Source organism: Hermetia illucens, chromosome 4 (assembly GCF_905115235.1).
Source record: "Hermetia illucens chromosome 4, iHerIll2.2.curated.20191125, whole genome shotgun sequence".
In the NCBI taxonomy this organism is placed as follows: domain Eukaryota; kingdom Metazoa; phylum Arthropoda; class Insecta; order Diptera; family Stratiomyidae; genus Hermetia; species Hermetia illucens.
In genome coordinates this window covers 102,290,745-102,305,954 of record NC_051852.1, presented here as the reverse complement: position 1 = coordinate 102,305,954, position 15,210 = coordinate 102,290,745, and the positions used below count along the sequence as shown (strand labels likewise).

Below are 15,210 nucleotides of genomic sequence, written 5' to 3'. Positions count from 1 at the left end.
TGCGCGGCGGGCCAGTGCATTCCGCATGTTACGGTGTTACGGTGATGAAATGTCAGCGTCTTATGAGAATATAGTCGATTTGCGTTCCTCCTACTATAAAATGAAGGAAGATAAGACAATTGTTTGATAAGCCATGTATTCATAAGCACCAGATCATGGGTCTCCAATGCTCGACACCCTCATTCCGCGTTGCAAATCCCTTTCTCCCATGGCACCTGTTACCGTCTGCCTTTTCACCCACATGACCATTAAGGTCACCGGCAATGATGATATAGTCGTTAGCAGGCACGTGACAAGTCTCTTCATCGAGAAGTTGCCAGAACGCATCTTTTTCGGTCTCCGGTCGACCTGTCTGTGGTGCGTACGCGGTGAAGAAGTGAAAAGTGCAATCAGCTCATATAATGCTGAGCATCATCAACCGATTATCAAATCGTTCGACTTTTTTAATGGCATCACGGAAACCCTCCTCTTTCCGAAAGGCTCTTACGAGTTCTTCGGTCATTCCAGTTAAGATGCCTACATTTAACGTGCAGGCACGTATTTCTAAATTTCTAAAATATGCCAATATAATATTACTGGTGTCCGGATAGCTGCGTGGCTAGAGCACAAGACTGTCATACAGAAGGTCGCGGTTCGAATCTCAATGAATGAAGTGCTCTAACAAACTTCAAGGTCCTGTCCAATATGGATTGTTGCGTCAACGATTATTATTATGCTATTACTAAATTCATTCGAGCAGATATCGGAATCGGATGTATTTTGAGGCCTAAAGTTTTTATGAATGCATTGTGATTCTTCTTTTTATTAAAAAATTTGGCTGACAAACAACTTGACTATATTTATTGGTTAAGGGGCCAGAGTATGTTTGTTGCCAAGTTTGTCAGCGATGAAAAATCTTTTATACCTAAAGCGTCCGGATTCTAATTACTTATTACATCCTAGTTTAGCAACGGTTATCATTGTCAGGTTCTTGGTTCATTCGTGAATTGCCTTATCCACTATGGTTTATGGTAAAACTTGACAAACGCCGATTCAACCTACACCGGGGTTCAATCCAGCTTTATTTTGAGGCGCTCTGGGGTAACCCGTCTTGATTACTCCTGTATAGTTCCATAATAACCAGTTGCAAAAATATTAAGCCGTTCGATCAACAGTAAACAACTTATATGCATTTGCAACAATAAGGTTCCATCATATTTAACAAGATATTACAACCCTCACGAAATTCTTTGTCATAAAGAAACAACAAAGAATTATTTGCACACACAGTAATTGTTTGCGATTTATAAAGTATAATTGCTACGAAATAATAATGAAAACGTTAACTACGCTATTTATGGCCGGCGGAGCTAACTTTATGGTAGTTAACATTTCCAAAATGACTTTCGTGAGTACCCAGAAATCCAGTCTGAATATATTGCAAGGTAAACATCTCAGTTTCCATCAGAGTTCAGACCCCACTAGAACCTTTCTTGGGGAATTCTCCTTAACATTTGGAAAAATTTGTGTTAATTACTGTTAATTGTGTTGCATAATTTACTCTAAAAGTGAAAAGATTAACAATTCAAGTGAATATCATATAAGCAACGATAATTAAATTTTCCTAAAAACAATGAACACCCCGTCAATTCGACCTTTGCCTAATTGTTTAGTTAAACAAGTTGCCGAAGAAAGTAATGAAGTGCCTTCTAGAATACCCGATGAATTGGAATCATTACGAGAGTGGATTAAGAAGCAGAATCATTTGATAGCAAGAACAGGTAATGCAAAATATGGATCACTATTAAATTTTTCTCATGAAGAGGAGCCCCACACATCACTCAACTATCTTTAACAAAATAATACTTTTACGGATTCGGTATCCAGACTCATACACAGTGAAAACAAAAAATATGGTTTAAATTGTGCTCCTTCAAATCTCATATGTACGAGTATTGATGAATAAAAGATAAACAAATAATACTTTGAGTGCATCGGTACGCTGCTCACTATTTAATAAAAATCAACTCGATATTTACAATATACAAAATAAAACTAAAACAAGTCGGAATACCGGAGCTGGCGCTTCGGGTATAAAGGTTTTGTGTTCATCTTATGTAAGAAACCTCAACGCACATTTTTCTATCCCTATATTTTTTTTTTTTTTTTTTTTGTGCGTACACGGAGTTGGAAAATCTTAGAAAGACACGTCCGCCGCAGCTCCGCCGCTCGAACGGCGGAACAACAGCGGGCGCGTGTGGGATTCACACCCTCTAAAAACCACCCCCCGTCTCTCCAGCCCCAGCCCCGCGGGACCACCATTGAGGTATTACTTCGCGGGGTAGGTTTGCTCTTAGGCACTCATCCTTCTCCTATTTGCAGCTTTCCTCCTTCTTTGTTCTTTCAGCAACTCCTCCTGCATTTGGATGATTGCGGAGCTAACCGCAAGCCACTTCTCCTCGAACTCCAGCATCTCAGTAACCAAGCTCTCCGGGGTCACGCTCCTGCCCAGCACCTGGTATAAGCTCCTTCTCTCCATCGCAAATCGTGGGCAGTGAAACATCACATGCTCTGGATCCCCCGGTATGCCATCGCATCTGGGACAGTTCGGAAAATCATCCAACCCAAAGCGGTGCAGATACTGCCTGTAGCAACCACCGTGTCCCGTGAGGAACTGGGTAATGTGGTAGTTGGTATCCCCATGTTTTCGCTCAAGCCACACCCTAATGTTGGGAATGAGCCTGTGCGTCCAACGACCTTTCGCAGACTCGTCCCATCTGCGTTGCCAGAGATCAAGCGACTCTGACCTTGCCGCATTTCTACGCTGTGCATGCCCCTCCATATGTCTTGCATTGTACAGGACACTCATTTCTTTGGCCAGAATGTCAACCGGGATCATGCCTGCCACCACCAATACTGCCTCATCTGATGTGGTTCTAAAAGCACTGCAAACCCTCAAAGCCATCCGCCGGTAAACCGAGTTCACCTGCTTCCGTCTCTGAGAGTTTGCAAGCGCCTCTGCCCACACAGGCGACGAGTAGAGCAGGATGGAGCGCACCACTCCGGCTAGCACCAACCTCCGGCAATGTTTCGGCCCACCAATATTTGGCAACATTTTTGCCGTGGTGGCACCGGCTGCCTTTTGGCATGCATACTCTAGGTGCTCCCTAAAACTCAATTTGGTATCAATTATTACCCCCAGGTATTTGATAGCCGGCTTTAATACGACCGTATGTCCACCGACCTCCACTTTTACAGTATTATTTTTCCTGCGTTTCGTTATCAAGACCGCTTCCGTTTTCGCGTCCGCCAAGGTCAGCCCGGCCTTTTCTAGCCAGGACTTTACCGCTCTCACTGTTTCCGTTGCGTAAACCTCCACATCTTCTGGGTGTTTTGCTACAACAACCACAGCTAGGTCATCAGCAAAGTCGACAATCGTAGTCCCCTCTGGGACGGGAAGAGCAAGCACATTATACATGATATTCCACAACAGGGGACCAAGTACCGATCCCTGTGGTACCCCGGCTGTGACAATGTACTCTTTGGGGCACTCATCCGTCCCGTACCAGAGAGTCCTCTCTGTGAGGTAGTTTTCCACCAAATTCGCTAAGTATCCGGGGACACCTATGTCAGCCATCGCCCGTTTAATTCTATTCCAGTTGGCCGAGTTGAATGCGTTTTTGACATCCAACGCCACCACGGCACAGCAGCCGCCAGAAATCAGTGCACCTTTTGCCAGGTTTACCACCATGCGAATTGCGTCCACCGTAGAGTGGGCGCGTCGGAAACCAAACTGGCGTTCCGACAAACCATTGCTGGCTTCGACGATGGGCAGGAGTCTGTTGTAGATGACTCTCTCCATCATCTTCCCCATTGTATCCAACAGGCAGATAGGACGATACGACGCTGGGTTTCCAGGTTGCTTGCCAGGCTTCGGAAGCAACACCAACTTTTGCTTTTTCCACTGGGCAGGGAATATTCCTTCTTTTAGGCACGCCTCGAAGGTGTTGGCGAAAAGGTCGGGCCTAGTCTTCACTGCCAGTTTCAAAGCTCGGTTGGGGATGCCATCCAAACCTGGGGCCTTGTTATCACCGAACCTATCACATATTTCCCGCAGCTCCTCCACAGTTACAGGCGGTATTATGCCGTCATTTGGCTGGATAAAAACTTGCCTTCCCCTATTTTCGTGGTGAGGGAACAGAGTGGTAACAATCTGTTTCAGGAGGCGCGGACAGGTCACCTGGGGTGATTTCCGCAGCCTTTTCATCACCACTCTGTAAGCCTCGCCCCAAGGGTTTATGTCGGCATGGTCGCACAGCTGTTTGAAGCAGTTCTTTTTGCTCCTCCGAATGGCTTCCTTTAGGCGGCCACGCAGTTGCTTGTGTGCCTCCTCTCGACCGTCGCCACCGGGTTTTCCCCTGAGCCTCTGGCAAAGCCTCCTTGCCCGAAAACATGCGGCTCGCAAACTCGCGATTTCATTGTTCCACCAGTAGTTGGGTTGCCTACTGGAGAGCAATCGCCTTCTGGGCATAGTAGCATCGCATGCTTCCGTCACCCATCGAGTGATCTGGGTGGCTTTCTCTCCAGCCATACCATTCAGGGATATGTCGGATTTGAGCACCGCGGAAAACGTGTCCCCCTCGAACGCTTTCACTGTCCAGCCAAGCATACCACTCGGCATTTTGCGAAAACTCTTTTTCGAGCTCGATCCGCCCTTGATCTCTATGCAGATTGCCTGGTGGTCGCTGTGAGTATAGTCCTCACTGACATGCCAGGCGATTCTACTGGCTAAAATGGCACTCACGTATGTCAGGTCCACTATAGACCCCAGGCCCCTTCCCCGGAAAGTGCACGAAGACCCAACATTCGCCAGTACCACGTCCAGCTCCGCGAATGCTTCGAGCAGAACACGTCCCCTCACATTAGTTACCCGGCTGCCCCATTCAAGAGCCCACGCATTGAAATCGCCTCCTATTATGATCGGCCAACGTCCTCTTGCATCCAAAACAAGAGCAGCAAGCATCCGCTCATACTCGACGAGTGTAGCGCTGGGTGGAGCATAGCAGCTGTAGATGTGGATGCCCTTCACCTTCGCTCTGATGAAGCCCTCCTCCGGGTGCTCCATTATTTCCTGGAAGGCTTGTTCTCCACAAGTCCACAGCGCTGCTTGGCCACCAAAGCACCGTTTTAACGCCACCTGTTCCCTAAGGCGACACATTACCCAGCCTATTCTCACTCTCCCTGCTGCTAACAGTTTGAGTGCGTTCTCCACTGGTAGGCTGATGATGGCGGTTTGTGTTCCCCCATAGGCTTTCCTAAGCGTTTTCACCGCTGACTCTTGTAGTCCGGCAAGATCGAACTGTTTCTCCAACGCTTCGCGAACCTCCTCCTTCGTCGTGATTTCATCTATATCTTTGCAGATTATAGTGATCTCCGGCCTGCTAGCTCTTATGTCGGCTTCCTGTCCTAAAGTCTTCCCGATTTGGCTCAAGAATTTGTCCGCGGTTACATCCTTGGATTTCTTAAGTTCCAACATAAGATCTCCCTTCTGGGACCGTCTAATGCGGCTGACGTTGTCTCCCAAATTGGTGAGTTCGGCGTCTGCCTTCACTTTCCTGAGACCCTTCGCCCCGTTTGCAAATGAAAATCACCTCCGGTCTAATCTTCCTCCGATAACTTTTTTTCCGCGGTTCTACCTTCCTCCAAGCTTCCGCATCCGCCTTTGAAGGTTCGATCCCCTTTCTCGAGGTAGCCACTGCAGTATTTTCCCTGGTAGCTTCAGACGTACTTTTCATGAACTCCGCCTTTTTGGGAGTTGAGTCCTTTTTTCTTTTCGGGGTTTGCTGGCCTGATGAGTCATTCAGCTTCTCGCGCAGCCTCTTCCCCGGTTTCTCCCCTTTTGTGTTTTGCACCGGCGTTACTTGAGTTGCCTGGTTCACTTTTCCAATCGGCGACTCCCCTACTCGTTCATCCTGGGCCTTGCCGTACGTCAAACGGATGCCTCTTATCATGGACCTTATATTTTGGTGAATGTTCCTGCGCTCCTTTATAAACTCACACAGCTCCATGATCTTTTTACCGAGGGCAGTAAAGGCAGCTCCAGACTGATCATTGCCCAAAACATCGCTCGGGTGAATCAGCGTCAGCGATTCTTCCTCATCGAAGACTCCCGCTATACGCTTCCAATTGGGGGTAGCGATCGTGGGGGCTTGTGCCCGTGTGGGAGGGGATCTGCGAAAAATCGAGCTCCTTCTGAACGGATCCATCACTGGAGCCAGTTCAAGTTCCTCCCGTACGCTTGTAACATTAGATGCCACAGTAGCCAAGGTTCCCACTACTGAGGCACTGCGGTCGTTGGATATCGACGGCCGGGAGCCCGCTTGCTCACTCCCAAAAACCGCCGGCACTGGGTTTCCGAAGTCCTGCACCGTAACTTCATTCTTCTTCTGCTCCTCCATGTTTGGTTTTATTTCTGGGTATCCTTCCCATAGCCAATTTTTATCCACGGGTGGGCGTTTACTTCCCACCTACCCGGCCTGCGCATAAACATGCCCATACACGCACATCTCCGGATGCGTGCATGTGCATGGCCATGACACATTCGCCGAGCATTCCCTTATCCGCACGAAGGGACGCGCCTGATGGAAGATTTGGCAACTCCACACATCCCTATATAGCTACAAATCTAACATAATCCTTCATATTTTTCCAAACTACAAGCCATACCTACATATTACAGCCATAGATATTATCCTCACCCTAAACAAACAAACTGCCTATTTCCGAATACGGTATATATATTATACATGCACGCATATAAATTGGTCGTACCCATATTTCCGATTTACTTCGTGCACAAACTCATACATATGTACATATATAGCACGTATATTAAATACAGCTAGTTTAATGTACAAATATATCTATCTTAATTAGACACAACTCGCAAATTTCATTAGCACGCATATATAGTGTATACCTACTACACACACGTCTCTTTAGAGTAATTGATATTCATATACAAATGACTAAAAAACTAAAACAAAATAGTTCTTTGCGACCCCATTCATACGAACTCCCTTCAGTGTGGTATTGACGAATTGATATGTGATGATGACGTCATGCAAGTTTCAGAATGCTGAATTTTGTTAATGATAGTTGGATTTCCTTAAAACTTGACAAAGTTGTGCATTGCGAATTTTGTACCTCTGGGATGAACCCGGGTAAATTTCTAAAAAGTGGAAATATACTATTATTAACTTTATTTTTACAGACATCGGGACCGGATGTATTTTGAGGCCTAGATTTCGTAGAGATGCACCACTGTGATTTTTTTCAGATTTCTCAGTTGGATAGATTCTGAGAACGAGACCTGTTACACTTTTTAGGGGCCATATTTTGAGCCCCCTCCCCTATGTTTCACCCGATATCAAATATGGAACCAGTTTAGAAAAGTAATAATTGAATCCTTTCATTTGATACCCCACGTGGCCACATTTTATGAAAAAAATGTTGCACCCTCCATTCACATGTATGGGGAGCCCTCCCTTAAACTTAACACAAAATGGCGCCACTTACTGTATGTAAAGGAAACAACAGATCACATGCTCCCACCAAGTTTCGTGATAATCGGTTCGGCCGTTTCCGAATAAATCAGGTGTGACAGACAGATAGACAGACATCGACTCGATTCTAATAAGGTTTTGTTTCACACAAAACCTTAAAAAGGACAATTTTCAAATGTTACAAGGGAAACGATGCCCTAATTTTATAATTATGTAATTAATGTTACTTTTATTTCTATAACATCTCCTCTCCTTGCAGATGACCAGTTTCTAGTGGCTTTCTTGAGAGCCTGTAAACACAGTTTAGAGCGCTGTAAAGAAAGAATCGACTCCTACTATTCTTTACGCGCAGCTATACCCATAATATCTCATGACCGAGATCCAACCCATCCATATTTCGTGGAATTATTTATAAAAGGGTAAGTTCATTGTTCCAACTGAAATATAAATATGTTTATGGGAGTAACAATCTCGACCGGAAATTTCGGAAACCAAGCTGCGTGTAACTTACGTTGTCCACTAAATCCGATTTTGAATAGGCGTCTGAGAATTTTTCTGTCGTCCATATCCTCTAAGTGGCTTGCCTACTGGAGCTTTCGAATCTCAATATGAATTCCCCTATAGACTTCGTATGTTTCGTTGCTTGATTGGTTCTGATCGTCGTCTTTTCTTCATTCATTTACCCAGCTGACACATTGCCGAATTCAAGTAATATTTTGTGCAATATCGACTGACTTTCCACATCAAAATCCGCCCTGATATTCGGCAACAATATTTTTTTAGAAAAGTTAAGCTTTCTTTCTATTATTTTTTACAGCATTTTGTAACATGTGAACAACAACGATATCCCTATATAGCTCTCGCAACGAAGCATGTTGCCTTTCTCGAAAGTAGGACCTCAGGAAACTTACCCCGATACTCTTCTTCTCTCTTCTCTTTAACTAACTCCGCCAGTATTTCATCCACATGCGGTGTTTGACGTTTCTGATCTTTGAAATGCATCCTTGACTACTTCAGTGTGGCGAGTACCGCCTCTCTCTTTCAATGTGTGGCCCTGAGTAGCTCCTCCAAATATCAGACCAATTGATTTTAAATCTCCTCTATGTCACCAATAGGATTCCCCGCTGCATCACTGCGAAATATGGTTTTGGACTGGAATCCTGCTGTCATTCTCTTCGACAAATGTCAACTGTTAAGCAGATCTTGAATTATGACTTAAATAGATTGTGCAATCTGTAGATCTGTGCAGTTATATGCCTATCGCGCGTTAAAGGGCCGAAAATAGGCAATAAGCAGTTCTTCTGTGATTCAAAGGTGCTGATGATCAAATATTATAATAATAATAAAAGCATTCAGAAAATAGCTCAAATAAAATAAAGCCAAAATCCATACGTAATAAGAAACTGTAAAGAAAGTGGCAAACAGGTAGTGATCGATCTGCGAAAATCCTGTCAGAGTAAATAAAGTGGCACTATATGTGTCAGAAAAGAAAAAAATTATAGTAACAGTTCATCCCCAAACCTATATCCCAAGGAAGAAGCCATTACTTTCTCAAAGAAATATTGAAAAACAACTTGAATATGCTCCTGAAAACTGTTATTTTTTGCGCCGAGTCTAAATTCAATTTAATTCAACATCTTCGACATAACAACAACGACATAACAACAAAATCTATGAGCGATATCATGACCGTCTGGTAGTGGATAAACTCCGGCTCAACAGGTTGCAGTGGGCGGATCACTTATTCCGTATGAATGAGTATGATCCACCCCGGAAAGTCTATAAAGGCAATATCTATGGTTGGAAAAGGATAATAAACAGACCCTGCCTGAAATAGAGCGATGGCGTAGGCCAGGACGCCAGACAGCTTTAAGGGAATCGAATTGATGGACCTCAGCGCAAAACCGGGATGTCTGGAGTTCCTTATTAAGGCAGACCTAGACCGGATACCGATTGTTGTGCCGTTGATGATGATGATGGGTGTACATATTTGACTCTTATGGATCGCTCCCCATATTGTTTCTATGCAGTGTTCTTCTTTTCTTATTAGTCAAGTTAAAATTTTCAAGTTTTGGTCGTAAGTACGGCGGATTTACTTTCGGTATATGTGATACGCACTCACATCATGTTTTTTTAATTACAAAAAAAAGCATTCAACACCTACGAATTGCGTCGGTCAAGCTGCTCCTAGAGCTGGGTAACGTCTGATGAGAGGTTCGGCATCAAGTCGATGCAGACATTTAACTCCAGAAAGTCTGGAGGTTGGATTAACGTTTACGCTTTTAAACATGTTCTTTTCTCGGACGCTACCCTACAAGTTTAAATGCACTTCAAAACCCTTTCATTTGGAGTTTGTTACTCTGTTAAAATCTTTGCATAAATTTTCAATGGTCGATTCCAAAAACGACTTTTAGGGTAAGATATTCTCAGAAATCTGCAATTCCCTCATGAAGAATGATGATAAACAAAATCTAGGGTTTGAATTCAATGGCACTGCAAAACGTCATCTTAGAGACCAACCACCTCGGTATTCCCCCTAAAAAGGATCGAAAGCTGTGGGCTAGCAACCTGTAGATTTCGAATTGTTAATTTATTATGAAAACGTTATATATATGGGTAAGGGCTGACCTTCCGATAACGATTTTTATCAATTGTATCAGACCAAAAGTTTGAGTCGGAATGTGCATGCGCTCCTCGATAACGGTATCGGGGACCCCCAGAATACTTTCTTTCTCCAACTTTAGCATGAGCTCCAACGTTACAGACATTATGCGGTTTAATGAGGTTGGGTGGCACGACTCTTGGAAGTACGATTCTCCCATTTGAAGCACATTTAACTCCAGGAAGCCTGGAGGAAGTAAGCCTGAATCCGGTGTTGGATTAACGTTTACGCTTTTAAAAATGTTCTTTTCTCGGGTGCTACTCAGGTCGTTGGCAAAGGGGTGTCACAATATCCGACTAACTGCGAAATGCACACAGCAATTATTTTAGAATTGTATGCAGCATCACGAAAGAATTTGCATGTAGTCACAAATCTTTCGCTGGCTCTGTGATAACACCCAATTCACGATGATGAGAGCTGATGAGGTGAAAGGAACACTTCACCACGGTTCTCATTCGCATCTCATCCGATGAAGTTTCTTGTTAATGAAATGGCCAGTTTCTGTAACAAGTGGATACGTACTTTTCTTCCAAATAATAGAGAAATCGTCTCGGCAATGTATTCAAATGGGGTAAAGCCGCTGGGTTCTTGGCCGCTGCTCCTCCAGTTTCCACTTATACTTTGTTTTGCATGGTAGAATCCGTTTGCAGCAGAAACATGGCAATCTCATCTACTTATTTCCCTCTCCGCAGAATCCACACGAACCTCACCAAACGGGACGATGCATTTAGCATCTTTGACATACATTCATACCGTGGGGCTATTGCGATAGCAGCCACTAGAACAAGCTGTCGATGCCCAGATCAATACGTGGAAATAAGATCTTCCGTTGGCAAAAGAAGAAATACACCCTTACACTCGAAAATGACAAGATCCTCAGATTAAATGGTAATGTACGGAAACCAGTTCTACCGCCCATATTTGGAGAAATTAAAGGCTTAAACCTTAAGGACCTGGAGATGAAGCATCAACAAATGATTTTCACAATCACCTGAAGAACGTTACCATTGATACGGCCACAAACATACTTGGCCCCAGCCGCAAAAGGAGTCGGAATGGCTGGTTTGACGATGAATGTAAGCCAGCAACGGAAAGGAAAAACGCCGCATACCGAGTAATGTTGCATTCTCAAAGAACTCGAAAGGTCCAGGGAGCAACCGCACCATGTACGCAAGTTTTACCAACAAGTCAGCAGGATGAAACCTTATGCACCTCGATGCTCATCCTGCCTAGACAAAGAGGGAAATCTGATTTCCGACAGAATGGGCATATTGGAGTGATGGGTTAAGTACTTTGATGAGCTACTGAACAACCAGAACATCGGCGATTTGGAAGTCCCGCCAACTCAAGACGACGGACAAATACTGCCACCACCAAGGGTAGAAGAAACAGTTGGTGCAATTCATCAGCTAAAAAATCATAAGTCGCCAGGAGCCGAATTGGTTAAATATGGAGGCGACCAGTTACACCAAATGGTTCATCAACTTGTGCTCAAGGTATGGACAGCGAATCAATGCCTGACGATTGGCTTCAATCCAGGCAAATCAGTAACAGATCAGATTTTCTCTGTGCGGTAAGCGATGGAAAAACTGTAGGAATCTGTACACCAGTTGCACCATCTATTCATCGACTTTAAAGCCGCCTATGATAGCATAGCCAGGGTAAAACTGTACACGGCCATGAGAGAATTCGATATCCCGACGAAATTGATAAGACTGACTAGGCTGAGATAAAAGCAGCAGGATCACTATCAAAACCATCTGACATCAACAACGATCTACGACAAGGGGATGCCCTATCATGCGTCCTCTTGAACCTGGCCCTCGAGAAAGTGATCCATGATGCTGAGGTAAATGCAAGAGGTACGATCCTCTTTAAGTCCACCCAACTACTGGCCTATGCTGACGATATCAACATCATGTATAGGACGACTCGAAACATACAAATTGCCTGCATCCAGATCGAGCAGGCGGCGCGAGATCTTGGGCTGCACATCAATGAAAACAAGACAAAATATATGGTGGCAACGTCAGCGCCGAAAACCAACCAACCAACAACATCAAACCGCACTGGTCAAATGGCAAGAATAAAGATAGGAGAATACAACTTTGATAATTTCTCCTATCTAGGATCGAAAATCACAACCGATAACAGCTACGACGATGAAATCCGCGCACGATTGTTGCCAGCCAACAGAGCCTATTTCAGCTTACAAAAACTGTTCCGCTCGAAACGTCTCACCATGTGGTCAAAGCTCTTACTGTACAAGACAATGATCTTGCCAGTCCTCATGCATTCCTCGGAGACTTGGGTTCTTAGCAAAAAGAATTGCGAACAATTGGCCGCGTTCGAGAGAAGAATCCTCCGAAGAATTTTTGGCCCCCTACATGAGGATGGACGATTCCGTAGCCTACATAACGACGAAATCTACGAGCGATCCCATGATGGTCAGGTTGTGAATAAAACGCGGCTCACTGGGTTACGGTGGGCGGGTCACTTAATTCGTATGGATGAGGATAATCCAGGCCAGAAAGTCTATAAAGGCAATATCTACAAAATATTGTTTGAATTTGAAGTTCCAACGAAACTGATTAGACGCATCAGAATGATAATGAGTTACTCTAGCACTCAATTAAAGCACAACACCAGCTAACAAAATGATTCGGCATAAACTCCGGGTTAAAATACGAATATGGGCTACTCTCAGCATTATTCTACATCGGCCTGGACTACATAATTCGAAAGATGCTGGGGGATCTAAATGGGTTGCTACTGTACGAATCATTCCAGATTGTGGTCTATGCGAATTAAATAAATATTTCGACATGGCATCCTTGGCCACTGAGGGTGGACGGCAGATGACGAATAAGATACAGCGGCGAGTTACACCTATTATACTACGAACCATTCTATATAATATCTACTATATCCATCATTTTTATTATTAAGACAGCGTTGATTTGAATGAAAATACTATGAGAAACATAGAAAACTGGCCATCATCGCCGTTACTGGCAAAATCTCACTGAACATTCGGTGTTCTACAAAAGATATGTAAATTTTGGTCAGCATCGAAACGCAGAGGGTCGAATGCTTTCATAATGTTGTAGAAAACACCTACCGCTCTTTCATGCTCAGAGCATCTTAACTCGCAACTGCTAGATTATTCTAAAATATAATAAAACTAAAAACCATTGTTGCAGGCTAATCTGCCCGTTGCCGATACCCCACCCCAATGGATTTCGTCCTATAATCGCAAAGCCCGGCCTGTTCGACGTACAACGAGGTGGAGTGATGGCAGCCTTGAAGTTCGGTTTCATGGTTTGTGACCGCTACTTCGTCGAAGATGACTACTTCAGTATCGGTGGATATAGTGTGCTTTTCGACATGGATGGATTCTCAACAAAACATATGGCAGGCCTTACAGTTCCAACTCTGAGGTATTTAGTTGTTTTCCGAGCCGAAACTAGCGATTCAATGGCATATCACTTCTACCAAATTACAGGGAATTGGCTGAATGTATGAAGCTGGGATATCCAATTCGTCACAGAGGCATACACTATATCAATTGCCCCACTGGCTTCGATGTATTGCTGAGATTATTCAGAAATTTTCTACCAACGAAATTAGCCAATGTGGTAACACTATTTCCAGTTTTATGCATTATTCATTAAAATGATAAGGGTAAGGTTTTATAAATACTTTCATTGTTATCCAAGATACACACTCACTCGGATTTTGAGTCAGTTTATGAACATTTTCCAAAAAGTTGTCTCCCAGCGGAATATGGCGGGAATCTCGGAACTCTACGTGAAATCACAAGTAAAATGGCAATGAATAACTGAATCGACTTTATAATCAATTGTATTACTTTCTTAGGCGATTTTCTAGAGAAATATTTATCAAGCAGGGAATGGTTTGATGAAGATTCAAAGTACAGATGTGATGAAACAAAAAGACAAGGCGCTTCGAGAATACCGAATGACCTGTTTGGTGTCGATGGCTCCTTTAAGAAACTTGAGATTGATTAATTGGCATCATAATGCACATTACTTTTTATTAAAAACGCTATTTATTTATTTTCCTTCTAATTCTTCACTTTTGTAACCATAACACTGGATCCAGGAAGACGATCAAGCGACCATCCCGAGCTGGCTGAAAATATTCGCAACTATTGACTATCCAAGTTCACCAAGCAATGTGGGCAAGGTATATTTCACAAAAATATCTCTTTTCTTACATTGAGCAGATCTAGAGTTAGCCCGAGATAGGGCATAGTCATTGAAACCCAAATATCAACGAAAATCAAGGTCAAAACGGCCAGCGAGATAGAAAAGGAATACAAAATAAATGTCTGAACAACCCAAAAAAAGAAGACGCACAGAAGAAATACCATTAGCACGGAAAAATTTATTCCAATCTTACCAACGGACAGACTACCCCACTCTTGCATCCACGCCTAATCCATCTTTATGCTTCGTACCAATTAACTATTGATCTCCAGCTTGCATTCGACACTTCATTTGTTGACATTTTGGAATAAGTGATACGTAGGTTTAGGTGTCTACCGACCCCTCAAAATGTATTAAGGATCGCAATCCTAGCCGAATTATAACGTCCGTCAAACTCAGTTACTCGCATGACTTGGAGGGCCTGCATGGCATCATTTCTATATCTGAGACTTGACTTGACTTTAAAGTGTTCAATGCAAAGCTTCTTGATGGTTACACGGTCCTTGTTGCAATCGCGATACTCTAATATCGTACAAACTTTTGAAAAAAAATACTTTAATCGCGATCATGCAATATAACCGTCAACCCTATTATTAACTTGCGTGTATTAGCTTTCTATTGTTTGCATTTCGCGATCACCAAATTACGTCCCATTCATTGTTACCTGTGTTTACTTTTCTTGGTTACCCCCAAGCTGCCTGGGTAACTTGATTTATCATATGCATATGCACATATGTTATGTATCTACATACATATATACAATATAATTGTC

General features: G+C 43.5%; 1 protein-coding gene across 1 annotated transcript; it reads left to right on the top strand.

Moving 5' to 3' along the window:
* The first annotated feature begins 1,365 nt into the window (after window positions 1-1,365).
* Window positions 1,366-14,285, top strand: LOC119654992 (alpha-tocopherol transfer protein-like). Its single transcript, XM_038060659.1, has 6 exons — window positions 1,366-1,760; window positions 7,804-7,963; window positions 13,410-13,646; window positions 13,712-13,844; window positions 13,926-14,028; window positions 14,086-14,285. The coding sequence occupies exons 1-6, from the start codon at window positions 1,613-1,615 to the stop codon at window positions 14,235-14,237; spliced, it is 933 nt and encodes a 310-aa protein (XP_037916587.1). The 5' UTR covers window positions 1,366-1,612; the 3' UTR covers window positions 14,238-14,285.
* Window positions 14,286-15,210: the final 925 nt, after the last annotated feature.

Coding starts and splice junctions, on each gene's coding strand:
- LOC119654992 (XM_038060659.1), top strand. CDS start 1,613: ATGAACACCCCGTCAATTCGACCTTTGCCTAATTGTTTAGTTAAACAA. Junction 7,964..13,409: donor GTGGAATTATTTATAAAAGG/GTAAGTTCATTG, acceptor CCATTGTTGCAG/GCTAATCTGCCCGTTGCCGA. Junction 13,845..13,925: donor CAACGAAATTAGCCAATGTG/GTAACACTATTT, acceptor TTGTTATCCAAG/ATACACACTCACTCGGATTT.